Here is a 27500-nt window from a genome sequence, read left to right as displayed (position 1 = left end):
ATGTACACATGAAGATAAGTGACAATCACAAAACACTTTTTTGGGGGGGGGGGAAATCTACGAAAAATGAAAAATTTCCTTCAGTTACGTGATACTTCCGTTTGTGAAATTTTCTCCCATCAAAAACATTACAGTAGCCGAGCGGTTAGAGGCTAGACCCCCAATGCTAAGATGTATTGCGGTACTAGTCTATATTCCCTGTCTATACCTTTAATGGTTAATATGAGTAATTTATAGTAAAGTATGTTTGCTAGTCGCCACGATAGCCGAGCGGTTAGAGGCTAGACCCGCAAAGCTAAGATGTATTGCGGTACTAGGCTATATCCCCAGTCTATACCTTTAATGGTTAATATGAGAAATTTACAGTAAAGTATGTTTGCTAGTCGCCACGATAGCCGAGCGGTTAGAGGCTAGACCCGCAAAGCTAAGATGTATTGCGGTACTAGGCTATATTCCTAGTCTATACCTTTAATGGTTAATATGAGAAATTTATAGTAAAGGATGTTTGTTAGTCGCCACGATAGCCGAGCGGTTAGAGGCTAGACCCGCAAAGCTAAGATGTATTGCGGTACTAGGCTATATCCCCAGTCTATACCTTTAATGGTTAATATGAGAAATTTATAGTAAAGTATGTTTGCTAGTCGCCACGGTAGCCGAGCGGTTAGAGGCTAGACCCGCAAAGCTAAGATGTATTGCGGTACTAGGCTATATCCCCAGTCTACACCTTTAATGGTTAATATGAGAAATTTATAGTAAAGTATGTTTGCTAGTCGCCACGGTAGCCGAGCGGTTAGAGGCTAGACCCGCAAAGCTAAGATGTATTGCGGTACTAGGCTATATTCCCCAGTCTATACCTTTAATGGTTAATATGAGGAATTTATAGTAAAGTATGTTTGTTAGTCGCCACGATAGCCGAGCGGTTATAGACTAGACCCGCAAAGCTAAGATGTATTGCGGTACTAGGCTATATTCCCCGGTCTATACCTTTAATGGTTAATACGAGAAATTTATAGTAAAGTATGTCCGCCCTCGACACCTAATTTGGGAGATGGATGTAAAGCCTGCCTGAAAAAATTAGCAGTTACTATTCTTCTTAAATTCGAAATTTTCTTTTTAAGAACTGCTTCGACACTGAACTTTCCCAGTAAAATGTTTTAATTAAAGGAAAATTGTTGTAGCCTTTTCTTAAAAACTATCGCAGAACTGAATCCATCTTGACGAAACAGACTTCTGATTGACTGATTATTTACTACAACCTTATTTTGGAGCGAACCAATGAACAGTTTAAAATTGAGTTGTGGCTCACTACCATAAATCAGGTAGATGAAATTTCTAAAAGTTAAATTTTCGAATTGGGGGGGGCCTCCAGAAATTTATTTCTTGTGAAAAATCCGCAAGAATGCAATAATCTGCATAAAGGAAGGGGTAATAATAAAAATAAAACTGCATAGTAAAATGCGTACTTACTGTCGGAGCCGGAAGTAGAAATTTAATTCAAATAGACATACCTGAAACATATCGTAAAAACGTGATTAGTTAATAACATGAAATATAATCTAGTAACTGCGCGCTTCATTGGCTATTCATCTGCATTCTCGAAACTTGCATTTCCTGCGTAAATTTTTGAAAATTTAACCCGTTCACAACCATTTCCGCTAAGAAGCAGGGAGAATGTAAAAATGAAAAATTACGCAGTGTTGTGAGAATTGTACCGTGCTAACTTGATAAACTGGAGACCACCTTTAAGTTGTTTTAAAGAAACGTCCTTGCGAGCCGTTTACCTTGATTTCAAGATAAAGATAGACATCAACAAAAAACTGAAATCTCCATATAGAAAATATTTTTGCGGCCATTGTTCTTCAAATTCTTTTCTTGCTAAATAAATTTTGTCGGCCAGTTTAATAAAATACCAGTTTTTTTAATCAAGATGCAGCTGAGGTGCATGACAGGTCAGATTACTATAGCAATGCAGGTGAACATTATTTTATTTTTGGTGATGTATTTTGAAAAATTCTGTGATGTTTTTGGATCGGGTCCCTGACTTAGCAACGGAGCAAAAAGGAGTAGGCCGTTTTCCTAGATCATCAAAGGCTACCGGGCATACAAGATTTGTATGAAACACGCCCTAAGTGACTTACTTCTCAAGCTCAAAAGCTTTAAGGGACACCGGCGGAAGTGTCCTTCGGAACAACTTCACTACAGGAACGAGTATACCTCCTCGCTCAGTGCAGGATACCTAAAGAGCTCCAGTTTGTCCCAAATCTCTTCATCACATCATAGAAATCACGAAAACAGGAAGTGAAGTGGAGAAACTGAGGATGGAGAGCATGTCTAGGGAATCTCAGGACTCAGCATGCGCATTTCCATTGCAGATTGTCGCATTATTTCCTATCCGAGAAAATTAAAAACAAAAACAGCATACATAGATCTAAAATGCGATCCACAGAAATCATTTATTTCGTCTTACTCTAAGCGATGTTGTTAACACGCTTGTATTTATTAATAGCCTGCAACTGTACAGTGATTTGTTTACATTATAAAACCGGATGCAACAACAACTGCAACAAGTGATGTATATACTTTAATGACGTCACCCTCTACTGATACCAAGTTATAATTTCTCTATTTTTATAAGGTTAGGAGGTTATAAGAAATGTTAAGTGACTGTCAGATCTGCAGGATTGTTATGGTTTCAAGTGTACCATTAAATTATGCTCAGTTTTATAAACTGTAGTAATAAACTCCCAACAATACTGTTTGGAGCATGTTGTTGTTTATATGTGACGGGCAACATGTTCAGCATTACTGTCGCTAATTAATTTGTTATGAAAATGCATCTGACCTTTCACTTACATTAATGCATATCGTACGTAAGCTTGCATGCTATTCGAAGTGTTAACATTTACTACTTTACAATCTGGTATTTAAATCGATTGGATTCGAGATTTTCTTCAGATTTGTAATTGCGGTTTTATACTTAATTCCCTATTATATTATGCATTCTTTTAGGGCGCCACGGTAGCCGAGCAGTGAGAGCTAGAACCGCAAAGCTAAGACGTATTGCGGTACTAGGCTATATTCTCAGTCTATACCTTTAATGGTTAATATGAGAAATTTACAGTTAAGTATGTTTGTTAGTCGCCTCCGTCCACGACACCTAATTTGGTAGTTGGATGTAAAGTCTGCCTGAAAAAATAGGAATTACTTTACTTTACTTTTTAATGAGCCTTCATTATGTTATCGATGGTGAGTTAGTAATAATAGTAGTAATAGTAATAGTAGTAATAATAATAAAAATAATAATAATAAGAATAATAATAATAAAAATAATAAGAATAATAATAATAAAAATAATAATAATAATAATGTTTTATTAATAAAATAATATAAGTATACAAAAAGAAATTCAACACATTTTACGTCTTGATAGAACCGTCTGCCGTGGTGTGTTAGTACAGTACACTGATAGGCACGTTACAAATGGTACTCGAAGAAGGTACTTTTCACAGAAAATCTTGGGAGCTGTTTTAAAGAACGTGAAAAATCTCAGTAAAATCATACTTTCTTGGACGACTGATTTTGACTTATTTTCTTTCCGGAGAAGTTCTGGAAGGAGAAGCCGGCAGTTAAGGATAACGACCACCTGGAGCCAACTCTCCCTGTCCACACTCCAGTCACTGACGCAATGCACGGGAGGAGAGAGCACTAAAAGGAAGAAGAGTCCCCGGACTTCCAACCTCTGTATAACGGAAATGGAGTAGAACCAAAGCGAATGTAGCTTGATAGAAGATATTACCGTCCATATCCTGCACAACAAATCCAGGCATCTTCAATGCACATGCATTTCCGGTAAAATCTTACAAGATCGCTCTACTTCCTCTAGTCACAATAATTACCCAAACATCGTTGATTTTTTTTTTCTAGTTTTACTCATTTAGATGAAGAATTAGTCACCCACCACAGACAAAACCTAATATATTCTTTGGAAATTTATTCACAACCATATTAGTTCCTATTACAACCTCTCTGGAGTAAATGAATCATCTATAATTATAATACTGTTTTCTAGTATTTTTATTATTTATTGTTTGTACAATGTAATTTGTATTCAAATTATTTCTGAAATAATGTGATTCTGAAAATGCCTTATTTCTGGAAATCTATTCCATTTGCGAAGTTGTAAAAAAAGTTACACTTATAAACCACGTTGTGCTCTTTAAAGGCGCCACGGTAGCCGAGCGGTTAGATGCCGAGACCTGCAAAGCTAAGATGTATTGCGGTACTAGGCTATATTCCCAGTCTATACCTTTAATAGTTAATATGAGAAATTTATAGTAAAGTATGTTTGCTAGGCGCCACGATAGCCGAGCGGTTAGAGGCTAGACCCGCAAAGCTAAGATGTATTGCGGTACTAGGCTATATTCCTAGTCTATACCTTTAATGGTTAATATGAGAAATTTATAGTAAAGTATGTTTGCTAGTCGCCTAATTTGGTAGTTGGATGTAAAGCCTACCTGAAAAAATTAGCAATTACTTTACTTACTTTTTACTTACTATTACCTTCAAGAAGCCATTGGCACCATAATAGTAGCAAAATTTTGTTTGCGAACTGTGTTCTCATATTTTCGTAATTCTAATAAAGTTGAAGCAAATTTTCTTTCAAGCCCCACAGTGGTGAGTAATCAGCGCGCCGAAATTTCGCGCCCATACAACAGGTGGGTGTGTCTTCGAGGTCGTTCAGGACTCGTGCACACGCACGCCACCTATCCTGGTTGCTCACTGCTCTGCGTTCGTTCTGAGTTCACATTCAACAGACAATTTGGTCGAAGTCACTTCATCCAGTTCTCTTTCTTCTCTTCGGCTCTCCATTTATATATTTGACATTTCGCCAAAGAGCGGGTTGGAATTCTAAGAAGGTTCTCACGGTGTTATTTGGCGAGTTGTCCAGCTAAAGTAAGTTTGTTACTGTTTTGGTTCCTCTCACCTCTCATAGCAGGAAGTCTGACATTCATGCCGAATTTAGACTTTCGAGTTTTCACCGTCAAAAATATTGATGCGCTCAACACCGGAAATGTTACGAAAAAAATCTGGTGACAGGTATTTCAGTTCTGCTGCTTCGCGAGATGTAAAGGAAATGGCTGTTCTCATATCCATCCATAAAAATGTTCCTTTTTCTCAATTTTCCACAAACTTGAAAACCTAGATTAGCGAAGGAATATTTTAAAATATGAAAAAAAAAAATCCGCAGCAGAACACAGTATTTTGTCAGCCTAACTATCAAAAAAAAATATATATAATTAAAAAAAAAATGGAGTTTTTAAAGAAATTACATTGCATGAACGTACAAACAGATAAACGCACTTTCAATGATCAAGAAACAGACAATAAAATTGAACGAGGCGCCCCCTCCCCTACTACTCTTTTATTACTTAAATGTAGCACAAACAGTGGTGGCGCTGCGAGAAGGATGCTGGCAGCTAATAGCCGCCTAATTTGATACAATTTACCTGTCACGTTATTAAATATAATTGCACTACTCATCCTATATGCACTACATTCGCATCGATTTTTTCTTCTTTTTTTTTCAATAGATCGATTGCCACAGGTATGTGTGGTCAATTGTTTTGTAAATAAAACAACCATAAATCAAGTGGCAACACTGTCGGTGAGTACACAGTAAAAAGCAACACTGTACTATTTTGGGATGTCTTCTCTTTGATAATTTTTTTTTTTTTTTCTTAAACTTTAGGCGGGGTCCTCCCAAACTAATTAGTTTTATGTACCTATTATGCGCGTGTTTCTAGCCGCTCCTGTTTTTTTCCTAATTAGATAACCACAGTTGTAGCCTACCATTGTTGTTTGTTTTAAGGTTGCGTGTTTTCTTTATGCAGACCATTTCGTTAATTTCAAAATAACTGTTCAAGTCTTTTTACTTCTTGTAACAGGAAATATTTTTGTGTTAAATATAAAAGACTTTTTTCTGCAACCATGTAGGAATGTTTTCATTACTCAATTAAAATCAGCTGTGTAATGGCCAACTTTACCTCACTAGTGGGGAAAAATTCCCATTAGTGTCACTTTCTTCACTAGTGGGTGAAAACAATTTATTGTGCTCCCTTGATATAAGAAGTTTTGTTATTAAATATTTTCTGTAAAACTTTAATAAGCTTATTTAAATTTATTTTATCTAAATAATTAAAAAACGAATATTTAAAAAATAAAATAAAAATTGAAAGGAATATAGAAATAAAAATAATATTTTATTAAATAATTAGATATTTTTAATTATAACAGTTAAAAAGGTTATAGTGTTACCTTATACAAATTTAAAATGGATTCTAGTGATTCCTGTTTGGCTTTTTTTTTAGTTAATAACCCTAATGGTTGCAGAAAAAATATAATATTTAACTCGAGTGTAAAGTATTTTCCTCACACTCGGCAATTTGCACTTTGTGTAAACCCTGCCTCGTGTGAGGAAAAGTACTACTTTCCACACTTGTTAAATAAATAACTATTTTTCTAACTACTGTTACTAAAGTTGTAACTCACAAAATTTTCTACTAACTCCAGAAGTTCCTCGAAAGCAGAGCCTGGAATTGAACGTTCCAGAAAAAAATGACTCAAATAAAATTTGTAGTTTTATAAAATATTGATTACTCATAAAAATATTAAATAGAATCAGTGAAAGCAATTTCGAGGAATTCCAAACAAAAAAATGAAAAAATGTGTGCAGCAAAGGGACATTTCTGGTCAGCTGATTTTTATTCTTTTAACATCATAAAATGGCGCTGGTTATAACAGAGAATCTGAAACTTCGCGAGAATACTTCCTCGATCTAGTTGTAATAGAAAGTATCAATCAAATTAATTGCACACACACACAAAATGATTAACACATATTAAAAGGTCAAATCAACAAATCAGGAAATCAATCTGATAATGTTTCGATACACAGTCATTGGACTAATTGTTTAATTTTAATTCCAAAATTAAAACTAATCGCAACTATGGCAGCAAAAAATAAACTTGCCTTAATTGACTTTGCAAAAAGAAAGAAGGTCGAGGTACAGTTGGTACCCTTGGGCAATCCGACCGGAAATTTTTAAATCAATTGGAGACGGCACTTGGTTGGCAAGAGCGCAGTCTACACTAATTCAGATCAATTATAATTAAATGTACACACATATTTGGGCACTCAATGGAATTACGTACAGGACTAAAATTAAATACAGTTGTAAATTGCAAGCATTCTTTCTTTCAGTTTACAGGTTTCGTAAACTAAATGCATTTAGTTTTGAGATCTTTGAATGCAGTCATCAGAGGTCAGGGAAAAAAAAAAAAAAACTGTCTCGCTTAAGCACGAACTATGTGGTGTCTTGAACAGCTGGTGGTCAACACGCGAAGAGAAATATCCAGACAATGGGAATGCTTTCCTTAAATGCGCCCGTTTGACGTAATGCACGGTCCTGTCACCTACATACTAATGAACAGGAATAAATGACTTGCTAAAATTATGAATTGGATTGAAAGTTTCTCAAACTGAAGCTGAATTTTAACCAGCGAAATGCATTTTGAATAGCTAATAGCTAATTTTCTTCAACTTGGAATTATTGGTATTTAGCCTCATTAAAATTTAATACTGAATAAGTCCTTAAATTGTACTGAAGTAAGTCCAACCTCCCGTTATCGAGAATATATTTCAAATATAATAGTTGTAGTTCTAATTATGGACAATAAGTTTAAAACGACAAATGGAAATCGCAAAGTGGCATTTTCTTTTGGCTGAATTTTATAAAAGCTAATTGTTGGGTTCGATAGTGGGCAGACCCTAAATCAGGTAACTTATTGGAACTTCCTATACGTTTTCTTTTTGAATTATTTTGACCACTCAATCATCAATAATTCTACTGATTTTTCTAGTGAAAATCAAAATCAACATTTCTAGGAATAAGACGTGACAAAGAAATGAAAATTTGTTTATTAAATAATAAATACTAGCTTCTAATGGAACACTGAATCATTAACAAACCTGTTTTATCTGGATTTCTATGATCTGTCAATCTAATTCTTAAATCAGTCACAATCATTTAATATTCTTTTTGTGTATGTTCATTAAAACTGATTTCACTATGAAGATAAAATACTAGAGACACTATTAAATACTACGAATTCACAAATTAAACAGAACAATAGTCATCACATTGTAGCACAAATAGATAATAATCAATTCTTGCGCTTAAATAATAACTAGTACGACAAACCTAAAGTAATAGTTTGGGTTACAATATAGCCATACGAAAGGTTATTTTCAAATGAAACCTACAACTTGGGTTTATCAAGTAGGCGCTGGTGTTCTTTTTTTTAACATGCATTAACTATTTTGCATAAATAATAATGAAGTATCAATTATTTACTATAAATTTGTACTCTCACTTTCTCCTTTTTTAAATTCTGCAAACAATTATTGCTGTTTAATTAAAAAAAAACACAGAATCGTAAAATTAGTTAGCCTAAACTTTCAAAGAATTGTGCATGATTCATGCAGTACAATAATAACACATAGACCGAGAACTTCTAGGAATAATAAACTTCTGTTAAACAAACATGATTAACATAATTCAATTCTGTAACATAGGAAATAACGTCTGACGAAATGGATGTAGGATGTTTACCATATAAGATAAATAACATCATTCGACAGATGACTTAGTTGGGACATAAAAAAAAATATATTGCGTGCTGTACTGAAAAACTTATCTAACTATTGTTTTTCAAAACTTAACAGGAATAGACAGGTACGGTGGAATGTTCAACTACCGCCCTCTTTCGCTTAGTTCTATATGGGATTACTATTTGCAGGACTTTTCAATTTATCTTTCTCTTTTTAAAAAGGAAGCATTGCAATGATGAGATTTTCAATCTTGAGTTTAGCCTGAAAATATCCGTTTTAAGCTCCCCCGAGTTCGAAACAACTGTTTTATAGCAATTATTTGGGTTTATGTACTTTAAAAATGAAAATATTGTTGGACGTTCGCTTAGGTTAGACAATAAGGTTATGGTCGCAATCAACCAACTGGAAGTACGACTTTGAAAAATTGATTTTTCCTTTTATTTAAAATATTTTGTCGAAAAGCTACGATTACGGGGACTTTTAAGAAAATGAAATGGATAGGCTTAATGTGGCTAAGACGGGAATTTAGAAGAGAGCCAATTCAACCTCCTTTTCCAGAAACTAATTGTCCTAGGAAAAATTTTTCAAATGAAAATTACAGATTAGCAAGTGTAAAATTTGTTTAGAAAGGTTAAAGAAAACGTAAATTTTTGAGAAAATCATCGAAATACGAAAAATCGATTCCTTAAAATGGTACTTCGACTTTGGAAGTTTTGATCGTGAAATTGCAGATCAAAATATAAAATTTCAGCTTCTTTTTTTTTTTAACATTTTGGTCACACATTTATATTCTGACATGTATGGCTTAAAAGAAAAATAATAAAAATATGCTTTGTTTGACAGGAGGGGACTCCCAAAGTTGACACTATCACAAATACACTTACGAAAGTAAGCAAAAGCAAACACTGTAAGTATGAAACTGTTAAACTAGAAATTAAAGGCCCAGATTAACATTCTAGATATATATGTTTTTATATAGACACAGAGAAGAAATAGGCTCTCGGCTGTGGAGTATGTGGTCTGGAATTCCAGAGTTGTTTACATTGTTGTTACTTCAGTAAGCAGCTCTACACATGTTTACACAGTTCCAGTGCCCACTGGCCACTTCCTGGAACTGCGGACCAACTACGAAAATTAACCAACACACCATTGGCGCGTCACAGCGAGTGCAATGAGTGCTGAGGAAAACAGCTGAGCCGCTAGTTCTGTATCAGTCAGCTGTTTTTAACCTCTTCTCTAGCAGCACTGCAGGCTGAGCTGAAATGATACTGAGCTCTGGTGACAACTTCCTATTTGTCGTGAATCAATTTTCATCGGAAAATCTTGGTCTCAGATGTCCATGAACGCGCGAAAAGTGAGTGTTTAGGCAAAAGGCTATTTTGAGTGCTTTTTTTTTTTTTTAAAGAAAAAGAGGCTCAACAAGTAATATTCATGGACTGGGTGTAGAAATATAACTGTATTCGAAGTTTCTTGAGGGTGCAATGTGAACTCGAAATCGAAAATTGGCACGTTTTTCTCTCGTAAGTAAATCAAAGGTGAAAATCTCCTCTTGGACTTGATAGGCAAATGGAATTGAAAAATGGATTAATCCAATTTACAAGCCAATGTGAACTTTACAATAAGATGACATGACTTTTAAAGAAGATGCCCGTCACTTAATGGCGTTGGAAATAGTGAAGATGATCTCGAGACACGAAGGGTATGATATAGGATAGATAGATCATGGTGTATAGTATTATTGAAGACATAATAAGGATCATTGGTGATTTTTCAAGGGATTCTGGATTGAGAGAATTAGATGCGATAAAGGTTGGAATGCTTACCGGAACCCCACACCTCTAATCCATGGGTTCATATAGGTTGCAACAAAGTTTTGTACAAAGATTGTTGGATCGTTTAACAACTAAGTAAGCTTGATAGCACGCGAAATCGTCTGTTAGTCTATAGTCTTTCCATTCTGGTACGAGAATTCCGTTTATCCATAGGTAATCCCCATGGTAGCGTACTCTGTCTGTAACGTGTTATTGAATTTAACACCAGGACGAGTAAAGTGTCGGAGCGTAAAAGTGGTTTGAATAAAATTTTGTTCATTTAATCTTATCTTCCATTTGTTTAAAGCCCTACTTCTCTATTAAGGACAGATTTTCTAGGAGGTATCTAGAGGCCGAGAAAGGTTCGGGATGACAAGAGAGGATACCCAATATCATCAGCGAAGGTCGAAGCTACTGTTCTATGATTTAAAGGAAGCTGCAGTGTAAAATAGTAAGTTTAATTTAAAAATATCAGAAACTTTAAAGCTCGGCCATTGCTTTCAATACAAGTTGTTACCAATGTTTTTAGAGAAGCAATTTTCTTTTTCAAAAAAAAAATCCTTGTGCAGAAAATGGAAGGGGACAGGAAATAGTAACAGTAAAGTGAAAATATAAATATATTATGAAAAATAATCTCTGGCTAAGAAAAGAAGTTTGCAAAAAGATTTTGTGTAGGTGAGGACTACCCACTTGCTCAAAAAATGCCCTACTTTTATTTCTGCAATAGTTTTTTGCAAAGTTAAAAAAATATATATAATATTTGCAAAAAAATAAAAATAAAATATTTGCAATAAAATTCTGCAAAAATAAACTGAATATTCAAATCCATTGATTGATTTAATTTTAATTTTTTGTATTGCAGATCTTTATCAAAATTTAAATAGCGGTTTGGGTGAGCATGATAAGGTTATTTTCCCAAGTATATTATACTTTTTATATACATATATATTTAACACTAAATTGAAATTGTATTTTAAAGGAAAATTGAAAAAAAAAAACTATTATATTGCTATCCAATTAAAATAAATAAATAGTCTATCTAAAGTGGACAAAGAATTAAGTAGGAAGCCACACAACCTTGGCAAGACACCCACTGGACAAGGCTTAGACTCTACCACACGTTTTAGATTCTTTTCAACCATTATATTGGAACTGAGTAGTTGAAAATATTAATAATCATAAAATTTAAAGCAAAATAATATAAGAAAACAGTCCGGGGCGCCAAGATCTTCGTACCACAATTTACATAAAATTTTTCTGAAACAAATAATTTTTACTGCAAAAAAAAGTTGAAAATACTGATATTCTTAATATACTGAATTTCAGTAAGTAATTTCATAATGAAATATTTTTGGCAAAAGTTAAAATGCCACGATAGCCGAGCGGTTTAGAGGCAAGGCCCGCAAAGCTAAAAAGATGTACTGCGGTTACTGGATTCGATTCCCAGGCCCTAGGCGCTTAGATTTTATTTTAATAGTTAATATGATTAAATTTGTTGGACGCCAAGGAATTGTGGTGGCAGAGAAGGAGAGGTACTTGGAAGTAGAGATTGAGATAGAGGATAGCAGTCCCCCAAGTGTAAGGTGGCTGGTGGTCCATTGCTTGGAGGCAGAATAAAGCATGAAATTATTTTGAGTCGTAGAAGAAGAAAAATGTATAGAAAAATAATGGTTTAATAATTTCTGTTATCAATTACATTTCCCACTTTGCTTTGTTTCATTTTCTTTATTTACTCCTTTCATTTAATTTCCAGTTCGCTTAATTCCTTTTTATGTTTTCTGTTTTCTTTTTTTTTTTGATCTCGTGTGTTCTTTAATGTATTCTTCTGGCTTAATTAGTGCATTTATATTAATTGTTGTTGGTTCTATTCTTAACTTCTGTGTATATTTGTGAATATTTTAATTTAGAATTTACAATTCGAATTCGTATACCTCCCAAAATCTTTGAAATTCAGTATCAAAAGTCTGTAACATTGCAATACTTCTTCTGACAAGAAATTACAGAAAGTGAACTAGAAATGGATTGATTTAAAACGAAAATGCTATTGAAAGATTAGGGAAAGAACTGAGTAAATGATGGAAAGCACCGTATTGAAACAGATCCTGTTTCCTTGTAACCATTGGTCACATTGATCTCGGAAAATGATAACCTTTCGTGTTGAGTCTTTCGATCGAAACTTCGATTTCATTCTGATTCAATAACACTTTCGATTTACTGTTGATTTGTCACCAATTTAAACCTCCAGGGGGGGGGGATAATTTAATGTTCCTGAACGTGTACAAAATCGACTTTACAAGGCATTTAATTCACGTAAAAGAGTTTACAAGACATAGTACCTGAAATTTTTATACCCGATACAAAACTAATCGGGGGAAAAATTTGTCAAGAAAAAAGCAACAACAAAATATTTTACTCAGGTTCTCAAGAATCGATTTAATCAATTTCCGATAAAGTTCAATTTTTTTTGTAAATATTTACTGGGAGCAAGACGCATCAGCTGTTAAAACCATTAATTATCGTTAGTATAACTACCTAATCGATTTGGCGTTATATGATAATTTTCCTACAAAGAGTTCGATTCTTCTGATGGAGCGATTTTTCTTTTCAACGCATTTAACTCAAATTAAAAGTGAAAAATCCTGTACATTGGTATTAAAATTTCATTTTTTTGATGGAAACCTAACCAACTACTGTGTGTGCAGAAAAATGATTTTTCTGAGAAAATATTACCAAAAATCCACAACTTTCTCAAAGAATTATCAATGATACGAAATTTTTCATTAGAATTTATGCGAAAAAAAGAAGGGGAAATTGTTAAAAAAAAAAACAAAATGGTTAATGTAACTTCCGCTCCACAGATTTTTTTTCCCCCCAAATTTGAAACTTTTCCTTCGTACTTAATTCATTTTAGTATCAAACAGCTGATGAGGTCATTGATTAAAGGTCACTTTAAAGGTAAGCTTACCCAAGGAACGTCTTCAGGAACATTTCCTGGGGGGGGGGAAATAGTTGGAGCCGTTTTCATGAAAATCCCTCCCTCCCTTGGAGGGAAATCTTGTAATAACCTCACTTAATAGGAATAACAGAAAATTTATAATTCGATAATCAATGCAATCCAATGCAAAAAAACAACCGGAAGCACTTTTATGGACGTTTTATCATCATTAAACTATTGACGAGATCCAGGGGACTTCCGATAACAGAAGTGTTCATTTCATTTTTCAGTTTTTCGTTTTGGGGCTTCCATACTTAAAAAAAAAGAATAAGCAAAGACCATTGATTACCACTTTTTTCTAACTCAGAAGGCCATAAAACGTGTAATTCCCAGGAAAACTCTGAACAGAAAGTGTAACAAAGTCGAATTGTTTCTTATTAAGAGTAAAAATAAAAAATTCTGTTAATGGCGGAGGAATTTAAAATTATTATATTACTGTAGACAATGAGAGAGGTTTCAAAAATTTATTGTATCACACTTTTGCCATTTCTGGTCAAAAAAATAAAAATATCAAAAACAAAAAAATAATTAGAATTTTTGTAAACTATTAATTTTTAAAGTTGCCAGAATTAAAGCAAAATATTTACCTTTTCATCGGAGACTTTTCCTCCCAAAAAATGTGTAAAATCCCTAGAAAACTGTCACTAGATTTCCACTATAAAATTTTCCCCGATTAAACAAAAAAAAAAAAAAAGATTAAAACTCAAGTAATAATATAGGAGCCAAAAAAATTTGGAAAACGAGTTTGAACTACAAAAAATTTTGCGGCTTACTACAAATTGTTCGGCGTCTAGACAGATACTGACAAACACTTTCACTGACTGTAGAAGTGCCCACCAAGTGAAGATTGCCGCCGCAAAGTGCTTAATAATGCCTCCCCCTCTCAATACGAACACCCAAGAGTGTACAAGTCCTTTGCCACTTCTTCTCTCGGCCTCCTAACGCACGCACACGCTGAACTCACCATCAATATTATCCTAACTACTTATTTCTGCTTTACCGGAGTTCGCCATCAACAGCTTTATCCTCTCCGAGCAACTCAAGCTATTTCTTTTATAACCATTACAAGTCTTTAATCTTGAATAAAACCAATTCACTTACTTCTTAAGTTTTCTTAGTTCTTAATCTGCGGGCGCTCATCTCTCCTTAAGACTTTTCCAAAGAGTTTGGGTAGTTATAAGGGATTAAGGCGATTAAATTTATTCCAACCCACCGAGGTGGTAAATTTTCAAGCTTCGTTCTTTTCCTAGACATTTTCCGGGAGAGTATGGTACGTCACGTGTGTGGCAAAGGAAGCAGGTTATCCGGAACTACCTGCAATATTTTTGGCATCCTGGAGAGACTGGATAGCTTCCATGTGTTATGACGTTATGAGCCTTCTTAAAGCAGCTGGTTCCCACTTCTCATCCCAGTACTCACCTATAGGTACGGTGACCATTCGTACTGTTTTTTAAGACGCTCTCATTTTTTTTTTTTTTAAGCATAAATGTCCTGTTTTTTATTTATTTGTATTGTTTTTCAATGAAATTTAAATTATACTTTTTTTTTTTTTTTTTTTAGTTATTTATTTTGCAACTATAATAGATATAACAAGCAAAAGGGATGAGAGTAAGGAAATGGCGCAAATACACGCGCACGCAAATATATGCACTTACATACACGTGCGCGCACATGCATGTGCGCCAAGAGACGTGAGTGGAGTGAACGACGACCATCCAGTGATGGAAGCCGTTAGTTCGCCACGTTGGCGAGCTTACACAGCAACCATCCTAGGAGGTCGGCGTTGTATCGAGATGGTCGCGTGGCCACCGCCGCTTTAGTCTGCGATGAGGATTTGAAGGAAGTGATGTTGTAGACATGTTTTGGATAAGAGGGTTGTAGTGATTGGGTAGATTTGAGTGGAGTTTTGTGTAGCGAGATTGTGCTATTTCAGAAACGAGAGGAATATTTAGATCAGAGTGTATAGTATGATTGGAGACGTAGAAGGGAGCGTTAACTATTGTTCTTAGAATTTTTGATTGTAATGTCTGAAGTCGGTTGATGTTCGATTTTTTGGCGCTTCCGTAGATCTGTGAACACTATGAAAGAGGGTAAAATGTGTTGTTGCTTAAATTTTTAGTTTTCAAGATGCGAGGGGCTTCTCTGTTTATTTGAATGTTAAGGTTTAAGGTTATTTCAGTCTCAAATATTCGTCTTTCTGCAGAAAATGGACCAGTTAGAACATTGAGAATTGTAGTAAAAGTCTTGTGAGTTGTTCACGGAAGATTAAATTAATTAAAATATTAAATCAGAATAATTGGAATTCTTATTGAATCATTCCGTTTTCACTTACATTTAATGTTGGTTACTTCTTCAATGGAGAGATAAGATAGTGCACCTTCAAGATTTGTGATAATGACAATTGCTTGCAATAGTGAGTTTGGCATTGAACATAACATTGTTAGTTAATGATCAGTTAAACGTGGGCTAATTAAGTTATGGCTGAAAAGTTGTTTAAGGTAAGCGATTAAATTTCAGCTTAAAGCTTCTGTTTTGATTTCTCTTAGAGTTTATTGCGATCGTCGCTCAAAATATCGAGTTTTCAGTGGAAATATCCGCTTTTTAAGTTACCTGAGACCGAATAAAGTGGTTTTCTTTTGAAAATCAATCGAAGTAGCCAATGTAATGAATCGATTGTCTAAAAAATGACTTTTTACAATTTTCTTTCAACATGGCTTACGCAGTTTTACAAAATTTTTATCTGTAACCTTTTCCGCGGGAAGATTGGAGTAAGTGCAAGGTTGATTGGGCATTCCTACAAAGTGTCCTTTTAAGTGAATGTTTAGATTTGTTACATGTTAAGTATTTATCAGGATTAAACATGACACGGAAATACTACTTCACTTTTTTAGATTTTCGATGTTTTTAGCGATTGTGTTGGTACCTTTCAAGTGAATATCCATGAGATTTAGTGAATTACTCTTTAATTTAAAAGGCCCATGTTTTCCAAAAAGTCACTTTTCTGTACTCAGATATCCTGAAACGAACATTTCCAGTGAAAACCAAAATCTAAATCTGCACGATTACAATAGCATCTCTTTTACCCAAGTATAGTAAGTGAAAGTTTTGTCAGAAAACTATTTTAATTAAAACTAAAAATTAAACTATTCCTATCTGAATTTGTATTACCTCATTTCCCCCATAGGTATGCATCTAATACCTGTATTAGAATTTTGTAAGTACATATTGATAAATTATAAATCCACAATTTTCTAAGTTTAATTGCACGTGGCTGCCGGTTATCTCTAAGCAACATACGATATCGTATAATACTCAAACGTTGTTCTGTTAAATAGAATTATTATTATTATAATTGTTATTATTATTTTATTTTTATTTCAGAAGATCAGCATTCTACTACTGGCTTTGATCATAGGTTTAGGAAATGCAGCCAACATTCTAGTGATGGTTCCAATGCCCTTCAAAAGCCATACAATGAACTCTCAACCAATATTCAAAGAGCTAGCAAAAAGAGGACATAATGTGACCGTTGTCAGTCCATTTCCACAGAAAACTCCAGTACCAAACCTGACGGACATTGTGGTTCCAAATTTTCTTGAGGAATTATCAAGTAAGTATTCAATTCTTATATTAAGGTGAAAAGTGTTCATTTGCTTGGCCCAGAGGCTTTATTTATTTGTTACGTTGGTATATGTTCCGCAATAACGTATCTCAAATAACGAACAGTTGTGTAGAATAGTTTCCTGTATATACAATACATATGTAGATTATTAAAGCAGTAATGCAGGAAATGGATAAACAACAATAACGCGTCTTCATAAAGTTCTTCAAGTTGATAAGTTCATCTTAAAAGGTTTTTCTATGAATAGATTCTGTCGTGTAACAGAATTATGAAATTCCAAAAATGGAAAAAGTGGCTGTAAAAGGTTCAAAGGGTTAAAGCCCAGGTAGGGCTCAAAACAGCTGTACATCAACATCAACAACACAATTCCATCCCTGCATTGCGACTTATAGTCTACAATTGGTGAAGGTTTAGAAGGAGCAGATTTCTTCATTTTCAGCAATGATGAAATAGCCAGCTGTTTCAATAATAACAATTAGTCTTCTCCAATGCCCATTTAAGTACGGTTGAGACCTGTGAGATCGAAAAAAGGTTTTTCGATCTTGATATTTCATCTAGATACTGAAGTAGCACTTAAATTGAAGTTTGTTTTGTTTTTTTATATATACTAAAAGGAAATGTGTTACTTTATTTATAGTATTAATTTCCGCTTTACTCCTGCAGAACAAATAACATCTCCTGGCATGCTGTTGAACAAAGGCCTATTCTCCCATCTGACCAGTTTATGGAATTTCGGACTGGATTGTGTAACAAGATCATTACAGTTTGAACAAGTTCAACGACTGATCCAGGACACAGATTCCAGATTTGATCTGATCATAGCAGAAGTTTGGTTCCTACAGGAACCATTTATCGCCTTTGGCCATAAATTCAAGGCACCAGTTATAGGGATAATGCAGTCATATTTCTTTCCAAAAACGGCTTTTCTAAATGGTAATCACTACACTACTGCATTCTCCAAGTTCAATGATCGTATGACGTTTATGGAAAGAGCCATCAATTTTGCTTTCCAATATTGGGATATAGTTGTTGGGAATTTGTATTATTTAAAGAAACAGGTAAGCGTAAGGTTATTTATTTTTTTTTTTTATGATAATGATTTTACAAAAATATTTGTTACGTAAAGAGTCAGCTGACTGCAGACATTAAGTTATTTAATCAGCTGTACTTTTTTTTTTTATCACAGGAAGCCCTCATGAGGGAATACTTCAAGTATCCAGGTTCAGAAAATCTACCTCCAATTGAAGACCTTCTGAGAAATATCTCGTTAACGTTGATAGAACAGAATACAGCTATTGGTTATCCTGAACCATTGCAAAAGAATGTTATTCCATACGGAGGTATTAATGTCCAAGATGTCCAGCAACTTCCAGAAGTGAGTGTAACAATTTTGTGGTGCGTTGGATGATTGTTAGGGTATTAAATTCCTTAATGTCCTAAAACCTAGTAACACTACCTCGAGTGTCTTGTATTTTCTAATAGAATGTGTGTTTGTCACAAGGAGCAGTGTATCCCCTCCTGTACCCAGAGTAGTGCCAGGTTTTAAATCGGGTAGCTCATTGGGTGATGCTTTACACTCTGGCAATGTACAGGGCTATATCGAAATTTAGGCTCACCTTATTTCTCAGAACCTCTTTGAGAATTTGGGTAGTTTCCAGATGTTGGAAAAGGGTACCTCCCTGCGGGATGTTTGAAGGAAGGTATTTTCAATCTGAAAGTGGTTATCCTTAACTGCCAACTCCTTCTTGATGCTTACCTTAAGAACCTGGATAGTTATCGAGTGTAAGAGCAGAATTTATCGTTTCTAGGTTACCAGTTATAGAAGGGATGTAGAACTCCAAAATTCTTAACCTCAAGCATTATCTTTAATTTCTGGATAGGACATCGAAGGAGATTGCATTGACTACCGTTAGTGGTTATCCCAGACTGCTAGATTCCATCTTTCAAATACCTTTCCTAGAGGATACGAGTTTCTTAATCTGGAGCAGTTGTCCTTAGAACAACCAGGGACCTTAAGGTGCGAAAGCGTTGACACTAGGAATAGCTTTCATTGTCACTTTCTTACTGGTTATTATTATTCCAGTCATCAGAGATTCGTGCGGAAAATTTCTATTTATATACTATCCATAAATGCTAGTGGGTGTCTGAAAAATCGATCTAATAAGGTCATCTGTTGTTCTATTTTCACTTAAAAAAAAAAATCCTTCAAAAATCCGACTATTTCGAACTGAGTAAGCTGTAAAAGTGAGTTCTCTCCTACTAAGCAGAAAGAGAATTTAATAAATAAAATGTTTATTGCAGGACCTAAAGAAGATCCTGGACAACGCCAAATCAGGAGTAATCTACTTGAGTTTCGGTTCCTATTTTGATATAACAGTTTTAGAACCATTTATGCAGGACGCTATACTCTCAGCTTTAGGAAAATTAAAATATAAAGTACTTTTAAAAGCAGAGAATTCCAGCATATTACAGAATTATTCTAGCAAGAACGAAGTAGTTAGAAATTGGTTTCCACAGTCGGCAGTATTAGGTAAGTCTTTAACTCATTGTAAATCTACAAAATAAATAAATAAATCTATATAACCAGTCTATCTTGGTCTATATTCACAGCTCATCCAAACTGCAAACTCTTCATCACACACGGCGGAATGCATGGTCTGGTGGAAGCTGTCTACCATGCTGTGCCAATGGTTGTAATTCCACTCAGAGGTGACCAGAATTATAATGCTAAATTTATAGTAAACGAGGGGATCGGCTACAGTCTGGATAAAAATTCCATTACTACAGAGTTACTTCTAGAAGCAGTCGATAGAGTGCTTCACAATCCAACGTGAGTTATGTAGACCATTTTGATTATTTAATCAGGCTCATTTTATTGTTATTTATTTATTTTTTTTTCCAAAGATATCAAGAGAAGATTCAAGAAAGATCGTCTATATTTAAAGACCTGCCAATACCAACTATGGACCATGTTATCTACTGGATAGAGTATGTGATCAGACATAGAGGAGCTGCACATTTGCGGCCAGCAGTTCTAGATCTACACTGGTACCAATATCTCATGTTGGATGTGATTGCATTCTGTATCTTTTCGGTCTGTGTAATTCTTTATATATTGAAGAAAATATTATCATTGTTGATCGGATGTGTAAAGGCAGTTCTGTACGGTGATAAAGTTAGTAAAAAAAAGGATGTATCAAATAAAAGGACGTATAAAAGGAAGTCAAAAAAGGAATAAATTGTAATTTATTGTATTGTGTAATACACGATTAAAATATTTATCTAATTAATCTAATCCAAGTAACATTCTGTATAAATAATAGCTTATCCAAAGTGAATAACAGAATAATAGAAATCAAACTCACTACAACCATTAAAATTAGAAAACTAATAAACTTTTATTTAAAAAAATCCTAATTACAGAAATAATTCCTCTCTAACAATAAAAGTTCGCAACTCCATAAATTTCACTGAAATGTAAATTTTAGAAGAAAACTACTTTCCTTTCTAAAAATTTCAATTTTTTTCTTCTTTATTCTGCAAAGAAATCTGAAAAGTGTACTTTCCACATTCAAACTTATAATTGAAATATTATAATATTAATTTAACGCCTAAATAATATTTACAAAAATTAAACATCGTCCAAACTCTTGATCAAATACAGAACCAGCAGTCTTATATAGTGAAGTAAGCTTCAATTTCCCCCTATTTCCAGTGGTTTTTATTTCTTATTTTTCACAAATTAGATCGACTCTATATGTACCTTTGTCTAATATGAAAATGTACAAAGGCAATTGACCCACTGATGGTTTAGTGAACTTAATGAACGATTTCAAATTTAGGAATTACACGAAATTCCTATTCATAAAAATGGAGATATTACGATTCAAAGTTTAGAGTATGTGAAAGATACCTAAACTTTAACTTGTTATATCTCCTATACTACTGCAACTAGAATGTTAATATTTCACTCCATTCTACACATAATTAAACTCTACAAAAGAGCCAAATTAGATAGAAATCCCTTCGATAGAAATGGAGATATTACGATTCAAACATTAGAGTATGTGAAACACCTAAACTTCACCTTCTTATATCTCCTATGCTACTGCAGCTAGAATGTTAATATTTCACTCTATTGCACAGATAGCTAAACTCTACAATAGAGCCAAATTAGATAGAAATCGCTTCGATAGAAATGGAGATATTACGAATCAAACTTTAGAGTATGTGAAAGATACCTAAAATTTAACTTCTTATATCTCCTATACTAATCCAGCTAGAATGTTAATATTTCACTCTACTGTTCAGATAGTTAAACTCAAGAAAATAGCTAAATTAGATAGAAATCCCATCGATAGAAATGGAGATATTACTAATAAAAAGTTTAGAGTATGTGAAAGATACGTAAATTATAATTTCTTATATCTCCTGTAATAATGCAGCTAGAATGTTAATATTTCACTCTATTACACAGATAGCTAAACTCTAAAAAAGAGCCAAATTAAATAAAAATCCCTTCGATAGAAATGGAGATATTACGAATCAAAGTTTAGAGTATGTGAAAGATACGTAAACTATAATGTCTTATATCTCCTGTCATAATGCAGCTAGAATGTTAATATTTCACTCTATTGCACAGATAGCAAAACTCTACAAAAGAGCCAAATTAAATAAAAATCCCTTCGATAGAAATGGAGATATTACGAATCAATGTTTACAGTATGTGAAAGATACCTAAACTATAATGTCTCATATCTCTTGTAATAATGCAGCTAGAATGTTAATATTTCAATCTACTGTACACATAGTTAACCTCTACAATTCAGCCAAATTAGATAGAAATCCCATCGATAGAAATGGAGATATTACGATCAAATTTTAAAGTATGTGAAAGATACGTAAAATTTACCTTCATATATCTCATGAACTACTGCAGCTAGAATATTAAAATTTCATTCAATTGTAGAGATAGTTAAACTCTAGAAAATAGCCAAATTAGATAGAAATCGCTTCGATAGAGATGGAGATGTTACGAATCTAACTTTAGAGTATGTGAAAGATACCTAAATTTAACTTCTTATATCTCCTATTCTAATCCAGCTAGAATGTTAATATTTCACTCTACTGTTCAGATAGTTAAACTATATAAAAGAGCCAAAGTAGATAAAAATCTTTTCGATAGAAATGGAGATATTACGATACAAAATATAAAGTATGTGAAAGGTACGTAAATTTTAACTTTATATATCTCTTGTACTACAATAGCTAGAATGTTAATATTTCACTCTATTGTACAGATAGTTAAACACTACAAAAGAGCCAAATTAAATAAATATCCCTTCGATAGAAATGGAGGTATTACGATTCAAAGTTTAAAGTATGTGAAAGATACGTAAAATTTACCTTCTTATATCTCATGAACTACGGCAGCTAGAATATTAAAATTTCATTCAATTGTAGAGATAGTTAAACTCTAGAAAATAGCCAAATTAGATAGAAATTCCTTCGATAGAAATGAAGATATTACGAATCAAAGTGTAGAGTATGTTAAAGATACGTAAACCTTAACTTCTTTTATCTCATGAACTACTGCAGCTAGAATGTTAATATTTCACTCTACTGTTCAGATAGTTAAACTATATAAAAGAGCCAAAGTAGATAAAAATCTCTTTGATTGAAATGGAGATATTACGATACAAATTTTAAAGGATGTGAAAGGAACGTAAAATTTAACTTCTTATATCCCCTATACTAATACAGCTAGAATGTTAATATTTCACTCTATTGTACAGATAGTTAAACACTACAAAAGAGCCAAATTAAATAAATATCCCTTCGATAGAAATGGAGGTATTACGATTCAAAGTTTAAAGTATGTGAAAGATACGTAAAATTTACCTTCTTATATCTCATGAACTACGGCAGCTAGAATATTAAAATTTCATTCAATTGTAGAGATAGTTAAACTCTAGAAAATAGCCAAATTAGATAGAAATCGCTTCGATAGAAATGGAGATGTTACGAATCTAACTTTAGAGTATGTGAAAGATACCTAAATTTAACTTCTTATATCTCCTATACTAATCTAGCTAGAATGTTAATATTTCACTCTACTGTTCAGATAGTTAAACTATATAAAAGAGCCAAAGTAGATAAAAATCTCTTTGATTGAAATGGAGATATTACGATACAAATTTTAAAGGATGTGAAAGGTACGTAAAATTTAACTTCTTATATCTCCTATACTAATCCAGCTAGAATGTTAATATTTCACTCTACTGTTCAGATAGTTAAACTCTACAAAAGAGCCAAAGTATATAAAAATCTCTTCGATAGAAATGGAGATATTACGATACAAAATTTAAAGTATGTGAAAGGTACGTAAATTTTAACTTTATATATCTCTTGTACTACAGAAGCTAGAATGTTAATATTTCACTCTATTGTACAGATAGTTAAACTCTACAATTGAGCCAAATTAGTTAGAAATTCCTTCGATAGAAATGAAGATATTACGAATCAAAGTTTAGAGTATGTTAAAGATACGTAAACTTTAACTTCTTTTATCTCATGAACTACTGCAGCTAGAATGTTAATATTTCACTCTACTGTTCAGATAGTTAAACTATATAAAAGAGCCAAAGTAGATAAAAATCTCTTTGATTGAAATGGAGATATTACGATACAAATTTTAAAGGATGTGAAAGGTACGTAAAATTTAACTTCTTATATCTCCTATACTAATACAGCTAGAATGTTAATATTTCACTCTATTGTACAGATAGTTAAACACTACAAAAGAGCCAAATTAAATAAATATCCCTTCGATAGAAATGGAGGTATTACGATTCAAAGTTTAAAGTATGTGAAAGATACGTAAAATTTACCTTCTTATATCTCTTGTACTACAGAAGCTAGAATGTTAATATTTCACTCTATTGTACAGATAGTTAAACTCTACAATTGAGCCAAATTAGTTAGAAATTCCTTCGATAGAAATGAAGATATTACGAATCAAAGTTTAGAGTATGTTAAAGATACGTAAACTTTAACTTCTTTTATCTCATGAACTACTGCAGCTAGAATGTTAATATTTCACTCTACTGTTCAGATAGTTAAACTATATAAAAGAGCCAAAGTAGATAAAAATCTCTTTGATTGAAATGGAGATATTACGATACAAATTTTAAAGGATGTGAAAGGTACGTAAAATTTAACTTCTTATATCTCCTATACTAATACAGCTAGAATGTTAATATTTCACTCTATTGTACAGATAGTTAAACACTACAAAAGAGCCAAATTAAATAAATATCCCTTCGATAGAAATGGAGGTATTACGATTCAAAGTTTAAAGTATGTGAAAGATACGTAAAATTTACCTTCTTATATCTCATGAACTACGGCAGCTAGAATATTAAAATTTCATTCAATTGTAGAGATAGTTAAACTCTAGAAAATAGCGAAATTAGATACAAATCGCTTCGATAGAAATGGAGATATTACGAATCAAAGTTTAGAGTATGTGAAAGATACCTTAATTTTAACTTCTTATATCTCCTATACTAATACAGCTAGAATGTTAATATTTCACTCTATTGTACAGATCGTTAAATTCTCTACACTTGAGCAAAATTAGATAGAAATCCCTTTGATAGCAATGGAGATATTACGAATCAAAGTTTAGAGTAAGTGAAAGATACGTAAACTTTAACTTCTTATATCTCCTATACTAATACAGCTAGAATGTTAAAATTTCATTCAATTGTAGAGATAGTTAAACTCTAGAAAATAGCCAAATTAGATAGAAATCCCTTCGATAGAAATGGAGATATTACGAATCAATATTTAGATTATTCGAAAGTTACGTAAACTTTAACTTCTTATATCTCCTATACTAATCCAGCTAGAATGTTAATATTTCACTCTACTGTTCAGATAGTTAAACTCTACAAAAGAGCCAAAGTATATAAAAATCTCTTCGATAGAAATGGAGATATTACGATACAAAATTTAAAGTATGTGAAAGGTACGTAAATTTTAACTTTATATATCTCTTGTACTACAGAAGCTAGAATGTTAATATTTCACTCTATTGTACAGATAGTTAAACTCTACAATTGAGCCAAATTAGTTAGAAATTCCTTCGATAGAAATGAAGATATTACGAATCAAAGTTTAGAGTATGTTAAAGATACGTAAACTTTAACTTCTTTTATCTCATGAACTACTGCAGCTAGAATGTTAATATTTCACTCTACTGTTCAGATAGTTAAACTATATAAAAGAGCCAAAGTAGATAAAAATCTCTTTGATTGAAATGGAGATATTACGATACAAATTTTAAAGGATGTGAAAGGTACGTAAAATTTAACTTCTTATATCTCCTATACTAATACAGCTAGAATGTTAATATTTCACTCTATTGTACAGATAGTTAAACACTACAAAAGAGCCAAATTAAATAAATATCCCTTCGATAGAAATGGAGGTATTACGATTCAAAGTTTAAAGTATGTGAAAGATACGTAAAATTTACCTTCTTATATCTCTTGTACTACAGAAGCTAGAATGTTAATATTTCACTCTATTGTACAGATAGTTAAACTCTACAATTGAGCCAAATTAGTTAGAAATTCCTTCGATAGAAATGAAGATATTACGAATCAAAGTTTAGAGTATGTTAAAGATACGTAAACTTTAACTTCTTTTATCTCATGAACTACTGCAGCTAGAATGTTAATATTTCACTCTACTGTTCAGATAGTTAAACTATATAAAAGAGCCAAAGTAGATAAAAATCTCTTTGATTGAAATGGAGATATTACGATACAAATTTTAAAGGATGTGAAAGGTACGTAAAATTTAACTTCTTATATCTCCTATACTAATACAGCTAGAATGTTAATATTTCACTCTATTGTACAGATAGTTAAACACTACAAAAGAGCCAAATTAAATAAATATCCCTTCGATAGAAATGGAGGTATTACGATTCAAAGTTTAAAGTATGTGAAAGATACGTAAAATTTACCTTCTTATATCTCATGAACTACGGCAGCTAGAATATTAAAATTTCATTCAATTGTAGAGATAGTTAAACTCTAGAAAATAGCGAAATTAGATACAAATCGCTTCGATAGAAATGGAGATATTACGAATCAAAGTTTAGAGTATGTGAAAGATACCTTAATTTTAACTTCTTATATCTCCTATACTAATACAGCTAGAATGTTAATATTTCACTCTATTGTACAGATCGTTAAATTCTCTACACTTGAGCAAAATTAGATAGAAATCCCTTTGATAGCAATGGAGATATTACGAATCAAAGTTTAGAGTAAGTGAAAGATACGTAAACTTTAACTTCTTATATCTCCTATACTAATACAGCTAGAATGTTAAAATTTCATTCAATTGTAGAGATAGTTAAACTCTAGAAAATAGCCAAATTAGATAGAAATCCCTTCGATAGAAATGGAGATATTACGAATCAATATTTAGATTATTCGAAAGTTACGTAAACTTTAACTTCTTATATCTCCTATACTAATACAGCAAGAATGTTCATATTACACTCGAATCTAGAGATAATTAAACTCTACAAAGGAGCCAAATTAGATAGAAATCGCTTCTATAGAAATGGAGATATTACCAATCAAAATTTAGAGTATGTGAAAGATACCTAAACTTTAACTTCTTATATCTCCTATACTAATGAAGCAAGAATGTTCATATTACACTCGAATCTAGAGATAATTAAACTCTACAAAGGAGCCAAATTAGATAGAAATCGCTTCTATAGAAATGGAGATATTACCAATCAAAATTTAGAGTATGTGAAAGATACCTAAACTTTAACTTCTTATATCTCCTATACTAATGAAGCTAGAATGCTAATATTTCACTCTATTGTACAGATAGTTAATCTCTACAAATGAGCCGAATTAGATAGAAATCTCTTCGATAGAAATGGAGATATTACGATTCAAAGTTTAGAGTATGTGAGAGATACCTAAACTTTAACTTCTTATATCTCCTATACTAATGAAGCTAGAATGCTAATATTTCACTTTATTGTACAGATAGTTAATCTCAACAAAAGAGCCAAATTAGATAGGAATCTCTTCGATAGAAATGGAGATATTACGATTCAAAGTTTGGAGTATGTGAAAGATACCTAAACTTTAACTTCTTATATCTCCTATACTAATGAAGCTAGAATGTTAATATTTCACTCTATTTTACAGATAGTTAAACTCCACAATTGAGTCAAATTAGATAGAAATCCCTTCAATAGAAATGGAAATATTACGAATCAAATTTTAGAGAATCTGAAAGATACAAAAACTTTAACTTCTTATATCTCCTATACTACTGCAGCAAGAATGTTCATATT

General features: G+C 32.8%; 2 protein-coding genes across 9 annotated transcripts in view; one reads left to right on the top strand and one right to left on the bottom strand.

Moving 5' to 3' along the window:
• The window catches only part of form3 (FH2 domain-containing protein formin 3), a 146404-nt gene extending 132065 nt beyond the window's left edge, over window positions 1-14339 (bottom strand). For 2 of the 3 annotated variants that reach the window (XM_074113048.1, XM_074113154.1), the window contains exon 1: window positions 14064-14339. The gene's annotated coding sequence lies outside the window, so the exon portion shown is untranslated. Of the gene's footprint in view, window positions 1-8028; window positions 8278-14063 lie in introns of those variants that run through there. The other variant, XM_074113109.1, reaches the window with a different exon arrangement.
• A 1479-nt stretch (window positions 14340-15818) lies between these two features.
• Window positions 15819-20384, top strand: LOC141448120 (UDP-glucosyltransferase 2-like). 6 transcript variants are annotated; one of them, XM_074116646.1, is made up of 8 exons: window positions 16251-16391; window positions 16488-16568; window positions 16858-17086; window positions 17762-18156; window positions 18285-18473; window positions 19400-19628; window positions 19709-19928; window positions 20003-20384. In XM_074116646.1, exons 3-8 carry the CDS (start codon window positions 16921-16923, stop codon window positions 20334-20336), a joined length of 1533 nt encoding a protein of 510 aa, XP_073972747.1. In that variant the 5' UTR covers window positions 16251-16391; window positions 16488-16568; window positions 16858-16920; the 3' UTR covers window positions 20337-20384. The 6 variants fall into 6 exon arrangements, with proteins under 6 accessions (XP_073972425.1, XP_073972353.1, XP_073972747.1 ...); XM_074116567.1 differs by having other exon boundaries at window positions 16251-16406; XM_074116493.1 differs by adding an exon at window positions 16661-16690 and having other exon boundaries at window positions 16251-16568.
• Window positions 20385-27500: the final 7116 nt, after the last annotated feature.

The sequence above is a fragment of the Rhodnius prolixus genome, unplaced genomic scaffold, assembly GCF_049639745.1.
Source record: "Rhodnius prolixus isolate KJV_2025 unplaced genomic scaffold, Rpr scaffold_1, whole genome shotgun sequence".
In the NCBI taxonomy this organism is placed as follows: Eukaryota; Metazoa; Arthropoda; class Insecta; order Hemiptera; family Reduviidae; genus Rhodnius; species Rhodnius prolixus.
Note: the sequence above shows the minus strand (reverse complement) of the source record. Positions and strands in the feature narration are given on the sequence as shown.

Bases quoted from the DNA above. Each gene is read 5' to 3' on its own strand.
- LOC141448120 (XM_074116252.1), top strand. From the start codon at position 16,161: ATGACTTTTTACAATTTTCTTTCAACATGGCTTACGCAGTTTTACAAA. The intron at 18,474-19,399 runs GTGAGTGTAACA...TGTTTATTGCAG, and splicing joins ATGTCCAGCAACTTCCAGAA to GACCTAAAGAAGATCCTGGA. The intron at 19,629-19,708 runs GTAAGTCTTTAA...CTATATTCACAG, and splicing joins TCCACAGTCGGCAGTATTAG to CTCATCCAAACTGCAAACTC.